This window comes from Pleurodeles waltl, chromosome 7 (assembly GCF_031143425.1).
Source record: "Pleurodeles waltl isolate 20211129_DDA chromosome 7, aPleWal1.hap1.20221129, whole genome shotgun sequence".
Taxonomy (NCBI): domain Eukaryota; kingdom Metazoa; phylum Chordata; class Amphibia; order Caudata; family Salamandridae; genus Pleurodeles; species Pleurodeles waltl.
In genome coordinates, this window is record NC_090446.1 from 1,308,207,261 (window position 1) to 1,308,222,450 (window position 15,190).

Consider the following 15,190-nt stretch of genomic DNA (forward strand, 5'->3'; position numbering starts at 1 on the left):
TTTAATTTCGAGAGAGAGATTCAGGATTGTTTACTGTTCTACAGGAACGTGGATAGAATTTTATCAATTGAACTAAAAAATAGTTTAGGTATCTTAATAGGAAGCATCATAAGGAAGAAGTTAATGATAGGGAGAAGCATCATCTTAATGGTGACCAAGCAGCCCCTATCACGTGAGATATAATGGAGACCATTTCTGTGTGAGATCTACAAGCTTTGCAGATAAGATTTCTAAAGTAGTCCTTAATGTATCCTTGAGAGTAGTGCAGTACCATACCCCCAGGCATTTAATCTTAGAAGAATTCCAAGATAATACTGCATCAAGGAATACAGAGCCAGTGCAATGAGAATTAAGTGGTAAGACCACTGTTTTGTCTCTATTAAGTTTATAGCCAGATACATTAGAATATAAGTTGAGCTCATGCAGGAATGCAGGAAGAGAAGTGTTTTGCCATGTTGACCATCCCTTTATTCATTTTCTGTGACTGCTTCTTTGTTCTGTGTTTGAGTGTGCTTCTTTTTCTCTATCTTGTGTACATTCTTTCTTTCCTCTATCTCAAGGGAAGGGAGTGGGAGGAAAAGGGATGTGGTTTTACAGTCACCCTTATTCACACTGACAGCCCAAATAGGGGATATCATTGGAATCTGACTGCTGGAACCAGGATGTTAAGTCCCTGATATTCCACACCACTGAGAAAGTAGTGTCTGAAAAAGGGCTTCAAACCCTCACTCATTGTGTGGCACTTTCTATCATTGGGGTCTAACCTTGAGCGGGTAAAGTCTTCCCAAGAATGTGTCTTTGACTACTACGTATGGCCTGTGTGTTCAAAAAGGGCTGAAGGAAAAGCTGGTGATTTCTCCTAGAGAACTGTGCTATAGGTATTTCTAACGTCTCTGGACCAGTCACTGGTGCTGCTGCTCCATGTGCTTTAGAAAGGGCACCAACTACTTGTCGTCAAGTCAAGGCCATATAAAACAATATGTAAGGTTGCAATATGAAGGCATATTTTGGGCTGGCCCATTGTCCTGGAAGTATGTGCAGCACCACTTTGCTGGAGCTGTAGAGAAAGTCTGACCGACCTGCTTGCTGAAGAGCTGGATTGCCCTTGCCAGGGGAACTTGACTGATGTTGCAACACTCCCAAAGCCCTATAGCTGGAAGTAACCATGTGGGACAGTCTGAGACTGCAGCAGGGACATAAGATTGACCTAGTCATTTGACCTAGCCAGCTTCCCAGGAGAAGCAACACTGTAAACAGCAGCGTTAGAGTCTAATAATAGGGTACTTCAGACATTAAGAAAGATGATACACACTCAAAATGTGATAGGTGGATGCTTGCAATAAGTCTAACTGCTGGCAATCAATTGGAGTAGCATTCCAATCCATTGTTCTTTTGCACAGCCTGGCACCTTAATTTTGAGCTAACCATATACAAATCAGTCTTAACCTTGCTCTAGTTGGAACAAGTAAGCCCAAACTGCAAGGTTAGGTTCTCCCTGACCAGAGCACAAGCAACCCAAGGCCAGTTTCAGCTTGATAGGGTTTGTCTGCTGGATGCTTATTCTAAACATTGCTTTCGTCACCTTTTGTTTGTTTGATCAAGAAGAGTACTCCTACTCCATCAAAGACCCTCGCTACGTCCCAGGGTGCCTGTGTTTGCCTCCCATTGTGGCCCTTATTCTGAAACCTTGGAACTCATCTTACTAGCTTCTATAGTTCTGAAGGCATTGTTGTTCGTATTACAGTCATCATTCAGTTGTCACCAGTGTTAACAGATGGCTTTTGGACCCACTGATATCCATATGAGTGCCCTTTGGATCCATGGGTGTCTGTGTGACAGGAATATCTCTAGCATGATCAGTAGTTCTAAGTGGATGGCCACCTGCCTACAAATAGGATGGAGTGTCTGTCTAGACAGCCACTGTCCCCACCAATTAGCCCAGTGGCTACTGGACTGAACTCCAGTGACTGTACCTACCGACCCACCAGATACAAGTTACCAGAGCCTTGAGTCACCCAGCCTACATGCCACTAGAGACACTCTTTATGGACTGATTCAAAAGGAAGCAGCACGACTTGACTCAACACAGTGTTTTACTCTCATGGAACTGGAAGGTGCCTGCAGAAAAATTATGTTGATGTTTTCTGCAAAAGAGTCTTTGCAAGGTACTGTCTGTGTTGAGGCTAAATTCCTGTAAGGTCTTTTTGCCTTCTTTCTTAGTTCCTCCTTGACTCTCTTGTCCTCTAGAATTCCTCTGAGTCTGATACCTTCCTTGTCTTTTACTGTCCTTCTGGGCATTTTCTGGTAGAATTCACATTCTTTAACAGAACAAGCTGACTGTAGAAAAACCACACATACTTTATGTAGCCTCGAAATGTAATAAAAACTGATTCACACAGTAGATGGAAAGTATAGTCATTGAGCAAAGCTGTTAAAAGTTAGTTTGAGGATAATTCCTCTGAAAAACAGAGGCAGGAAATCCTCCAGATATTCTGGCTTCCTTCTCTCATGAACTGAAAAAACAACTGGCTCTGGGAGGCAGCAGCCAGTGCAAAGCATCATGGGTAGTAGAAGCTCCTGGAGTCCAAAAGGGTCAGAGGTCTGTTGCATAGCTTTCCAATTTAAGCCTATTAGGCAGCATTTTTCCCTAAATTATAGGAAGGCTTGGGACATTTTGCGTAGCAGGTGTTGCAATACAGACCTGAGATATGGTTGGTTTAGGGCATTAAGCAGTCTATATTTCAGAAAATCCTTGCCTTGAAAAGGCTATTGAAGGTGTTGCTCATCATACGGACAGTAGTTGAGTGTTTGCATAATTATATGGACAGATATTTAGGAAAAGTTCCAGGGTCCATGCACCCAGGGGAATTTTTCTATTGTTTAGGAATTCCATGAAGATTTCTAAGGTGTGGAAACAGGACTATGTAAGTAACCATTTCTTATCATAGTCAAGTTACCACAGACCGTAATGCAGTAAAATAAAAACTACCTTCACAAAATTACTATAGCGTCCAACCTCTTCTAAAATGTCACACTTATTCCACCAAAGCAGAGGCTGCATTTATGGCTTGTTCCAGTTGCAGGAATATGTTTGGGCGGGAGGGTGCAAAGATTTTACAGAAATTACTCTATTGTGCATATTATAATGGTGCAACCTTTGACCAGAAAGTTCTGCACAATGTTGTTGGTTGAGGCTTGTCCTGGCGTTTGTTGTCACCTTCTCCGTGCATTTTTGTACTTTCAAATTTGGTTCTTGACCAGTTGTGAACAAGGGAGAGCAAGAGTACACTGTAAGGAAAAGAAACCTGCATGGTGCTGGTTTGCCATGCCTCAGCCTTCCATTAATGGAAAAACAGATAAATGCTGGCTACGGTCTCAGATTATGACCATGTACCTGGTACCTTGTCAACGGTCTTAAAGTGAACAACATTCTTTTGAAGATGCTTAATCCTTTACTGTCCTCAGTAGAGACGGTGCCAAGTCATTTGTGAAGGATATTAAGCAAAAAGTAAAAGTACTAAAGACGCCAATAAGGCATTATTTTCTTTTGGATTAACTGCTTTTTACTGTGGCTTAGGGTATAGCAAACTCCACTTGCATTGTGTAATTTTCCATTTGTTTACTTCCATTTCTACTGTACACAGCTCTGTCTGACCTTCATTTTTCAGTTTGTGACACACCTTTCATTATGTTTCTGTATTCACAGGCTCTGGTCTGGATGATGCTGCTGCTTCCACAGAGGTAGGAAATGCACCAACAGCTGATAGGAAAACTGAAGACAAAGCACATGAACAACAAAAGGGAAGTTTGGCCACTATGTGGCTTGGAACCCAGGAAGGCTGGTATGTGAGACTTGAAGATGATAATAATCCATCCATGTAAGAAATCTGATTGTGAGTTAAGTGACAAAATGGTAGATCTCAGCTGCATTGATGATTGAATTACTGTGAACTGAATAGCATGATGTTGCCCCAAAAGAGGCCATTAAATGTGGTCCTACTGTAGGTGAAGAGACACTAAGACTTTTCCAAAAACCTACTGTATCCAAGCCTAAGGCTTTTCGTTAGCATGGTAAGAGTTTTTTGATGCCAAGCACCTTGTATGTGAGTGGGCTTCCCCCGCCGGTGTGCCTTTGGGCTCTGCGGGTGGGTAGGGGCCCTATCGGGTTTGACATGGCGGCTTCTGCGCCGTTAGGGACTCCAGGATCCGATACCAGATCAGGGGCAACACTGAGTTTACACAGAAACTGCGATTAGGTCAGAGGCGGACTACTCTCCCTTCCCCAACCAGATATTACAGTAGTGACAGATGCATCACTTATGGGATGGGGAGGCCATCTGGGAGATATGGAGATCAGAGGCCTGTTGTCTCCGGGGGAATCAGGACTCCATATCAGCTTATTGGAGCTCCGGGCGATCCGGCTGGCATTGGAAGCATTTATTCCTATTGTGAAAGGGAAGATAGTGCAGGTATTTACGGACAGTCCCACCGCAATGTGGTACTACAAGCAGGGTGGTGTGGGGTCGTGGACCCTTTGTCAAGAGGCCCTGCGTCTCTGGACATGGCTGGAACAGCAGGGCATAACCCTGGTGGTTACCGCCTGACAGGTTCTCTGAAGGCCAAGGCGGACAAACTCAGCTGTCAGTGCCTACCGGATCACGAATGGTATCTCCACCCGGAGGTGGTGCAAGGACTCTTTCAGCAATGGGGAGAGCCTTAGTTAGATCTCTTAACCTCCAAAGAGAACGAGCAATGCCAGCAGTATTGCGCATTGGACTTTCTAAGGTGGCAGTCGCTCGGCAACGCTTTTCATCACAAGTGGAATTCAGGCCTCCTTCTGCCTAGAGTTCTCAGAGAGATCAAGGATGACGGGGCCCAATTAATCCTAGTGGCTCCAGAGTGGCCAAGGAGAGTTTGGTATCCTGAGCTTCTGAAAATGAGCATCAATCCTCCAATCAGGTTGCCCTTTTGGGAGGATCTTCTGTTTTAGCAGCAGGGGAAGGTTCTCCACCCAAGCCTGTCAACTCTGCGTGTACATGTGTGGAGATTGAGCGGCAACATTTTATGGCTTTTGACCTTCCTCCCGAAGTCTGTAAAGTTATTTTGGCAGCCAGGTATCCCTCCACTAAAACGGTATATGCATGCCATTGGAAACTCTTTGTATATTATTGTACAGAAAGGTCTATTGATCCTCTTTGTGCTTCTCTTTCTGATATCCTTCTCTTTACACTATCCTTTGCCCAGCAAGGTTCTGCCTTTTTGTTCTCTCAAGGGCTATCTTTCTGCCTTATCAGCATTTCTTCGGCTGCATGATCACCCTTCACTTTTTAAATCTACCATTGTGCATAGGTTCCTCAATGGGCTTTTACATATGTTTCCTCCTACGCACTTTGGTATGCCCCAATGGGATTTAAATGTGGTCCTCACATTTCTAATGTGTGTTCCATTTGAGCCCTTACACAACTGTCCCCTCTGGCTGCTCACCCTCAAAACAGCCTTCTTAGTGGCGATAACATCTGCCAGGAGGGTGAGTGAGATGCAAGCTCTTTCATTCAAGCCACCATATCTCACCTTCTTCCCAGACAAGGTGGTTCTTAGAACACGTGCCTCTTTCCTCCCTAAGGTAGTGACCCCATTCCATCTGGGTCAGAATATCACCCTGTCCACCTTCTTTGCTCCACCGCATCCCTCTAAGGAAGAAGAGCGACTTCACTGGCTGGACCCAAAAAGAGCATTGTCGTTCTACTGTGACCGCACAAAAGAGTTCCTGGTGTATGACCAACTCTTTGTGGGGTACGTGGGAGCAAAGAAGGGTCGAGCAGTGCAGAAGCGAACCATTTTGCACTGGGTCTTTCTCTGCATCAAGATCTGCTACGCATTGGCCAAGAAGCAGCCTCCTAAGGGCTTGAGGACCCATTCTACTAGGGGCAAAGCTGCTGCCACTGCTCTAGCTCGGGGCGTTCCAGTCTTGGATATTTGTCAGGCAGCAAGGTGTGCATCTTTGCATACGTTTGCAAAACATTACTGCCTAGACAATCAGGTGCGGAGAGACGTACATTTTCCGACCCAATTGAGGAAGATTTTCTATTTGACACGCTAACTTCCACCCACAAGGGAAGTCAATTTCTTCCCATGCTACCAGGCTTGCTTCGACATGCTACAGATATTTTTAAAGAGCCGGTCAGAGCTAGAGTAATTACTCCAAGAGTTGACAAAAAATAAAAAGGCAGCTCCTACAGACCCAATATACATTAGGTCACAATTGCCTCTGGATTCCCTCGTGGTTAGGGCGACACGTAAGCGTGCCAACAGTCAGTCAACAAGAGTTGCACTTCCTCCTGCTAAGGAAAGTAAGAAATTGGATGCTGCAGGTAAACTGGTAGCAGCATGAGTAGCCAGTCATAGGCGTATCGCCGATTTCCCTAGCTCTTCTAGCACGATATGATAGTGCCTACTGGGACTATCTCCCAGAACAACACCGTAAAAGGGGACAGGAGATAGTTTCCAAGGGCCAAACTATTTCCAATATTGCCATTAGGCGCTCACTGATGCTGCTGATAAAGCCGTACAGGGCATTAATACGAGCATTATTATTAGAAGACATGCTTGGTTAAGATGCTCAGGGTTCAAGCCTGAAATACAACAGGCAGTGCATACTATGCCTTTTGACAAGGAACATTTATTTCGGCCACAGGTTGACACCACTTTAGAGAAACCGAAAAAAGACTGAGAAAGCAAGGGCCATGGGGGCCTTATTCACTACACCACAAAGGAGTACTTTCCGTCGCCCTCAGTTTAGGGGAGGCTTCAAGACAACATCTACTAAGCCTTCCACCTCCCAAGCAAAACAAGGCATACACATTTACAATAGGGTTTCCTTAAGAGGTTCCCGTAGAGGTGCCACTAATCGAGGTAGAGGCAAGGTGTCCACTTCTAGAGGTTCTGCCTCAAACACACGCCAGTTACTGGCTACACCTTCCACTGGCACACACTTCTCCAGTAGGGGGAAGACTACTCCATTTCTATCCCCAGTGGTCCAATATCCCCACACTGATCAGTGGGTTCTATCAATTATCCAACATGGTTACTGTCTAGAACTCATTTCCATTCCACCAAATATTCCCCCTCGCACTCACAAACCTTTGCACGCCCATCTCACTTTGACGATTGGCTCATCAGAGCCAATACCATCCAACAATGTCAGAAACATACTCAGTACATAGTAAACCTTCTACAGACTCTGGGATTTACAATCAACTTTCTCAAATCCCATCTACATCCCTCACAGATACAACCTTATCTGGGTGCAATTCTCAATACTCACTCAGGCTCAGGGTTGTCATATCAAAACCCAGCACGGATTCAAGCTTTCCAAACTCTTCTGTCTCAGTTACAGGAAGACAGGCTGGTGATGCAGCTACAAGGGATGATGGTTTCCTGCATTGCCATCGTTCCTCATGCCAGACTACACATGCGCCCATTACAGCAGTGTCTGTCTCGTCAGTGATCTCAGTCACAGGGTCATCTTCAGGTTCTAGTGTTGTTGGACCACTAGACTCACCTCTCTCTGCAATGGTGAAATTCCACCAACCTTTCAAAAGGACGGTCCTTTCAAGACGCTGTGCCTCAGATCACTCCCACTACAGATGTTTCACAGATAAGTTGGGGAGCTTACCTCAACAACCTCACAATACAAGGCAGATGGAATTCCCATTCAACAAACTTAACACTTAAACTACTTGGAGGTACTAGCACTTAAAGCATTTCTGCCATAACTGTCCCACAAAGTGGTTCTAGTCCGTACAGGCAACAGTACAACTATGTATTATCTGCAGAAACAGGGAGGGACACACTCAACTCAATTGTCCCTTCTAGTGCAGACAATTTGGAAGTGGGTAATTCACAATCACATTTTACTTACTGGCAGAATATCTCCCAGGAATGGACAATCAGTTTGCAGACCTCCTAAGCAAGATGCATGAACAAGTCCACGAACTGGAACTTCACCCACAAGTACTTCGCCAATACTTTCACCTCTGGGGAACACCAGAAATGGATCTTTTGCCACCGTAGAAAACTCAAAATGCCAAAACTTTTCATCCAGATACCCGCACCCTCAGTGCAAGGGCAATGCTCTATGGATGAATTGGTTACGGATATTTGCTTATGCTTTTCTGCCTCTTCCACTCATTCCATTTCTGGTTCACCCACTTAGACAGACATTACTCACTGTGATCCTTGTAGTCCCAACATGGGCACGTCAACCGTGGTACCCAACACTGTTCGATCTGTCTGTGGTTCCTCACCAGAAACTTCCCATCAGACCAGACCTCTGACTCAAAAGCAAGGTCAAATCAGACATCCAGACCTCAAAACATACAGTCTTGCAATATGACTCATGAAGGCATAGAATTTGGATATTTACAACTTCCATCTGACTGTTTGGACATTCTTAGGCACGTAAACCTACAACTAGACAGTGTTATGCTGCAAAATGGAAATGTTTTGTAGGCTACTGTCAACCTAAACACATTGATCCACTCAAAGTATCAGTGCAAGACCTTGTTATCTGCTACATTTACAAAAGGCAAATTCAGCATACTCATCTATTACACTAAACTTAGCAGCTTTAGCTGCATACCTCCCAAAGCAGACAACATTTTTGTTTGTTCAGAACTCCTGTAATTAAAGTATGTATGGAGAGACTTAAGAGGGTTATTCCTCCCAGGGTTCCTTCAGTTCCGGTATGGAACCTTAATATTGTTCTTACTAGACTTATGGGTCCACCATTTGAACCAATGCATTCTTGTTCTTTGCAATTTCTTTCATGGAAGGTTGCGTTTTTAGTGGCTATCACTTCTGTACGATGTGTAAGTAAATTACAAGCTTTCACTTTAGAAGAACCCATTGTCTGAGTACATAGAGCTAGAGTAGTCCTTAGGACAAACTCTAAATTTCTTCCAAAAGTAGTTTCACCATTTCACATTTACCAATCAGCTGAGTTACCTGTCTTTTTCCCACAGCCAGACTCAGTCCCTGAAAGAGCTTTGCACACACTAGATGAAATAGAGAGATGGATTAGCGAAGTGTATTCAAACATAGCTAAAAGATAATCACCTACATCTCCTACCAGGAACTAAGGTGCCTCTATGGCCTTTTTGGGAAACATTCTAATAGCAGATATTTGTAAGGCAGATACTTAGTCTACACCACACACATTTACTAAGCACTATTGTGGAGCTGTTTTAGGTCGCCAACAAGCAAATGTTGGCCAGGCAGTGCTCAAGGCACTTTTTTAAACTACTCCAATTCCTACAGGGTAGCCACTGTTTACTTGGAGGGGACTACTTTACAATTTATGCAAAGCATGTGTATCTACAGCCACACATGCCATCCAACCCAGTAGACATCTGTTTTGTGGCATGTAGTGCTGTAGATTCACATTCGCCCTCCATCCTCCTTGGACGCCTGTAAATATATATATATATATATATATATATATATATATATATATATATATATATATGTGTGTGTGTGTTTGATGGCATGGGTAGCTGCAGATACACATGCTATGCATAGGCCCTGCCATCTAGTGTTGTGCTTGGAGTGTTACAAGTTGTTTTTCTTCGAAGAAGTGTTTTCGAGTCACGGGATCGAGTGACTCCTCCTCTTCGGCTCCATTGCGCATCGACTCCATCTTAGATTGTTTTCTCTCCGCCATCGGGTTTGGACGTGTTTCTTTTCGCTCCGGTAGTTTGAGTCAGAAAAGTACTACAAACTCTCTAAATTCATCGGTATTGTTTCGATCGTGTACCATCTACCATGGACACTTCGGTACCTGCGGATCCAGCTCTTTACTTGCCCTTTGGGGCACCCGCGCCCAACTCTGGTCTGGTCGGCCCGACCAAAGCCTTGTCGAAGCCTCATGGACCGGACCCCGTTTTGTTTTTGCCCTCGGTGCCACGCCAAGTTCCCTTATACGGACCAACATCTTATCTGTAACCTGTGTCTATCTCCAGACCACCAAGAGGATACTTGCGAGGCCTGCAGATCCTTCCGCTCGAAGAAGACTGTACGAGACCGAAGAGCGCAAAGGTTGGAAATGGCATCGAGAAGCACTGAACGTCTCGATGTGGAAGAAGAGGAGATTATGCACACCGCAGTCTCCGTTCGGGGGTCCGACTCCGAGCAAGAGTCCGACAATGACAGACCAATCACGGCAGGACAGCACGTGAGTACGCCTGCCCCTGTGCCGTCCAAGCCCAAACACAAGGCCTCTGGGACGCCACTGCCAGAAGGCAATGGCTCCACCCATAAAAACACTTCTGGTGACCAAGCAACAACTTCGGCACCGAGAAAGGCCATGCCACCGAAGCCTTCGGACTCGAGCCGAAGCACAGGCTCCGAAATAGTCAAACACCGACCCATCGAGTCGAAGCCTCGAAAATCCCTTTCAGAGCCGAGACCAATGTCTACTCCAGGCCTTTCAATCCTGAGGAAACCGGCTTCGGAGCAGAAAAGACCCATATATACCAAGGAGCATGGACTTTACAAACAACTCAAAGTCATAGATTTTCTGAGGAAGTTACGCAAATGGAGGAATTTGATGAAAGGCAGGCCGGAATTCAAATTCATAAAGACACTGGCAAGATCCTCACTGCACCTCCTCTAAAAACAAAGAGAAAGCTGGCCTTTCAAGGACATTTGGACACTGATCAGCCACCAGCTAAAGTGCCAAAACCCAAACAAAAATCTCCACCTCCTCAGTTCTCTCCTCACCAGTCTCCTCCTCATTTTCCTCGCCTAACTGTCTCTCCACCTAGAATCCCCACTGCACAGTCTCCAGTACACTCTGCAGAATTGCACCAAGATAATTTCGACCCATGGGACCTTTACGATGACCCCATTTCTGACAACAGTCCATACTACTATCCGTCAAAACCATTCCCCTCAGAGGATAGCACCTCATACACTCAGGTTCTAGCTAGGGCAGCGTCATACCATAACTTAGCCATGCACACAGAACCTCTCTTTTTTTTTTTTTAATATATTTTTATTAACATTAACATTTTGCTGTCATACACATACTGTTCATGGCTTGACGGACACCGGCCACCGTTCTGTTCACCCTCAACCTTGTAGACATCTTATCTCTTGCTTGTATATACTATTAATTGTTTCATTGTACCTTCTAGCCGTGTTTCATGTTTAGTTTTACTACGTACTCGGTCTACTCGGGTCTCCTGATCATATATACATCTTGTGGATGCACCATATTGTCCTTTCTACTGCGAAGTCTACATGACAGACTTCAACTAACAGAGGAAAAAGAAAAAAAGGGAAAACAGTAACTTTGTGATGGCACCACTGTTAGCGGGCGTGAGCATCTGCAGGGAAGGATCATATACTTCTCCACCGGTTTGTGGGATGGGACTCCTATACCTTCCCGGCTGGTTCCAAGGGGGGAGGGTATCCAACCCGTTCAGCTCCTACCTATCCCTCATGTCCGTTCCATATCCCACATTGTCTATTATTATTATTATTATTTTTTTTTTTCTTCCTTTCCCTTTTTTTTTATATCATTTCGTTTTTTAATTTCCATTTTCCATTTTTGTGGTTTGGGGTGCTCGTCCTCGGGGTGTGGTCGCCCCTGTTTTATCCCGCAAATGTAGCCTCTGGTCTTCCCTATACACCATGTCTCGGCTGATATGACTTTGTTGCCATCTCCCTTATCCTACTCCCATTCCTGTCTCTTCTACATCCTCCCCTCTTGTTGGGTCATCTACCATCACTATGCGGTTCCATTTCATCAGTACTTCCTCCCAAGCTGGCGAGATAGGAGTCTGTCGGAGGCCCCGCTCCTCCTTGCTAATCAGGACCTGCAATTCTGCCCTCGCCCATTTCGTAACATCCGGTCTCCATACTTTCAGTAGAGGGCATCTGGGCAATTTCCAACCCAATGTGATCAACCTTCTATAAAGGGCCAGGGCTAGGTCCAGGAATCGACCACCCACCTTCCCACGTGGGAGTCCTGCTCCAAGACCCAGGAGGCACAGCGTCGGGGCCAGGGACAGATCCACTTCAAATAATTTATTCAGGTCAGTCAGTACCGCTCCCCAACCCCGTTGGAGTTCTGGGCAACTCCACACTATATGGTCGAAGTCTGAATCCATGTCCTCGCATCTGGGGCATGACCTTGGGGGGCCACCATATATCAGGGACAGTCGGTGTGGGGTAAGGTACGTTCTGTGAATATAATTGTATTGGATGTATCTTAGTCGTGTGTTTCGTGAGACAGTCCGGGGGTACGCCGGTATTCTCTTCCATTCCGTGTCAGTTAGGTCCCTACTCACTGTCCTTTCCCATTTCTCCCTTTGTGTTTGGAGCGGGTCCAGGGCGTGTTCATTTTGGGCCCGGTATAATCTAGCAATTAGGTGGGCCTCGTCCCCTGATACCAATATTAGGTGTAATATCTGGTGGGTAGGGGGTTCCGCAATAACTGTTTCACAGGGTTCCCTCAGATTGTGGAGCAACCTCTGGTATAGAAGGAATTGTCCCTGTGGTACCCCATTACTCTCCACCAGGTCGGCAAATGATCTCAGCACCCCATCCCTAAATAGGTCCCCCACTGTCTCCATGCCCACCTTTTTCCATGTTCCCAACCCGGGGCCCGTTTGACTTCTCTCAACAGCTCCCAGCATCAGCGCCGATAGTGGTAGGGCGGGGGAGTAGGGTGGACCCACTCCTACACGTTTCGCGCATTTCTTCCAGCACAATGCAGCGACTCTCGTCATGAGGCTGTCAGTATGGTGTGTCAACCGCCAGTTAATCAAGCGTGCAATAATCAGATCCATACCCTTCACCCTGCTGTTAGTGCATCTGTCCAGCTGACCCTCTCCGGTAAACCATCTGGAAACCCACTGCAGCTGGGATGCTAGGTAATAGGACTCAAAGTCTGGGGCTCCTAGCCCCCCCCGACTGAGTCGGTCTACAAAGAATGGAAAGCGATGTGCGCCTACGGCCTCCGTCCCATACGAGCTCCCGAAGCAGGGTATTCAACTCACCAAACCATGCCGATGGGATCAATAGCGGCAAGTTAGCGAAATAATAAAGGAGACGGGGTAACATGATCATTTTGGCTAATGATATTCTGGCCATTATAGACGATTTCAGGGAGCGCCAGAATCCGACAGATGCCCTCAAGGAGCGAAATACTTTCCTGATGTTACCGTCCCTGAGGTCCCCCAGCTCATGATACACCTGGATGCCCAGATACTTAAAGGTGCGGGGTGCCCACACCATGTCCTCTGGACACGTGGTGGGGCGCTTACACCTTGGCAGAATGGGGAAGACAAATGTCTTGCGCCTATTGAGGTGCAGTCCCAACAGGGTACCAAATTGTTCCAAGTTATGCAGGGCCCAAGGGAGACCAGATTCTCCATCCCTGAGATAGATGAGAATGTCGTCAGCGTACAATGAGACGACGTGCTCTGTTTGCCCCCACTCCACTCCTCTACCACCTCCGTCCATCTTCAACCTGGCGGTCAGAGGCTCAATGGCAAGGGCGAACAATAGTGGGGACAGAGGACAACCTTGCCTGGTTCCCCTATAAATGGGGTAGGTATCTGATACTATCCTACCCGTCTTGACCCTTGCCAACGGAGCACCATACAATAGGTCCACCCACTTTACCCAACCCTCCCCCAGGCCCATCCGCAGCATCACCGCCCTGAGGTAGTCCCAGCGGACTGAGTCAAAGGCTTTCTCAAAGTCCACCGCAAGTAATACTCCCGAAGTAGGTTTCTTCTCTATGGGCATGTGTAGTATGGCGAATAACCGCCTGAGATTCAGGGAGGTACTGCGGTTCGGAACAAATCTGTTCTGATCTGTGTGTACTAAAGCTAGTATACACTGGAGCAGGCGGTTGGCCAGAATCTTACTAAGGATTTTGAAATCATTATTGAGCATTGATAAGGAGCGGAAGTCAGTTACTGTTGCTTCTTTAGATTTCAGTTTGGGTAGGGGGACCACTAGTGCTTCCCTGAGCGAGTCTGGCAACCTGCTGTGATGCAATGCCTCTGTGTACATCTCCAGTAGTTGTGGGGTCAAGAGCGTTGTATATTTTTTGTAAAAGTTCATTGGAAGGCCATCCGTCCCCGGAGTCTTCCCTGAGGCTAGCTGCGAGATGGCCTCCTGCACTTCTTCCGCTGTCACCGGCCCTCCCAGTCTGTCACGTTCCTCATGCGTTAGGGTGGTCAGGGGGAGTTGGCGTAAGAAACCGCCAAGTTCCTCTGTGTTGAGCTCGCCTGGGTCCCTATACAAGTGGGTGTAGTATTCTTTAAAGGCGTCATTTATAGGGCCCGGTCTACATCTCCGCTCCCCCTCGCTGTCTCTTACACTCGTGATGGGTTCACTATCCCCTCCTGGTCGCACTAACCACGCCAGCATCCTACCCGATCTGCCCTCCTCAGATTGCAATGAGGCTAGGTATTTTTGCATATTATGGCAGCATAGTTGTTCCTCAACCTGGGAGTGGGACCTCCTCACTCGTTCATATTCCTCTAATTCTGGCCCCTCCCCACTCCCTCTACGTTCCCACTCGTGCAGATTCTTCTCAAGACTGGTCAGCTTCTGCTCCAATGCTCGTCTCACCCCCACCGTCTGTCCCATACAGTGACCTCTCATTGCTACTTTAAGCGTTTCCCACTGCGTAGATCTAGAGGAGGTGGACCCCTTATTAATTTTAATATGGTCTGCCAGGTATTAGCGGAGGTCATCCCTGTATGCTTGATCTTCTAGTGAAGCCGGGGACAGTCTCCACGTTGGGATGGGGGGCCTGTCTTTGGTTACTCTCCATGTGATCAGTAAAGGGCTGTGGTCAGATAGGGTACGACCAATATATTCAGAGTGGGTCATTCCCCGTACCATGTTTGCTGTGCACACCACTCTGTCTATCCTGGTGTGCACCCGGTGGAGACTTGAGTAATATGAGTAGTCTCTATCAGAGGGGTGTTGTTCTCGCCAAGCATCCACCAAGCCCCAGGAGTCCAGCCACTCCCTCAATCTCCTGGATACCTTGTGTGTTGCCGCCCCTGGCATCGGTGGGGTGGAGCGGTCCATGTCCACATCTAGAATACTGTTAAAGTCCCCACCTATTATCAGTTCTTCTGTCTGCTGGCGGGTGAGTTGA

At 46.5% G+C, this 15,190-nt stretch overlaps 1 protein-coding gene across 2 annotated transcripts in view; it reads left to right on the forward strand.

The window, feature by feature from the left end:
- The window catches only part of LOC138246226 (C-Jun-amino-terminal kinase-interacting protein 4-like), a 545,850-nt gene that overhangs the window by 371,799 nt on the left and 158,861 nt on the right, over positions 1 to 15,190 (forward strand). For both annotated transcript variants that reach the window (XM_069200626.1, XM_069200625.1), the window contains exon 20: positions 3,707 to 3,842. In XM_069200626.1, coding sequence (XP_069056727.1) covers positions 3,707 to 3,842 — 136 coding nt within the window. The remainder of the gene's footprint in view (positions 1 to 3,706; positions 3,843 to 15,190) is intronic.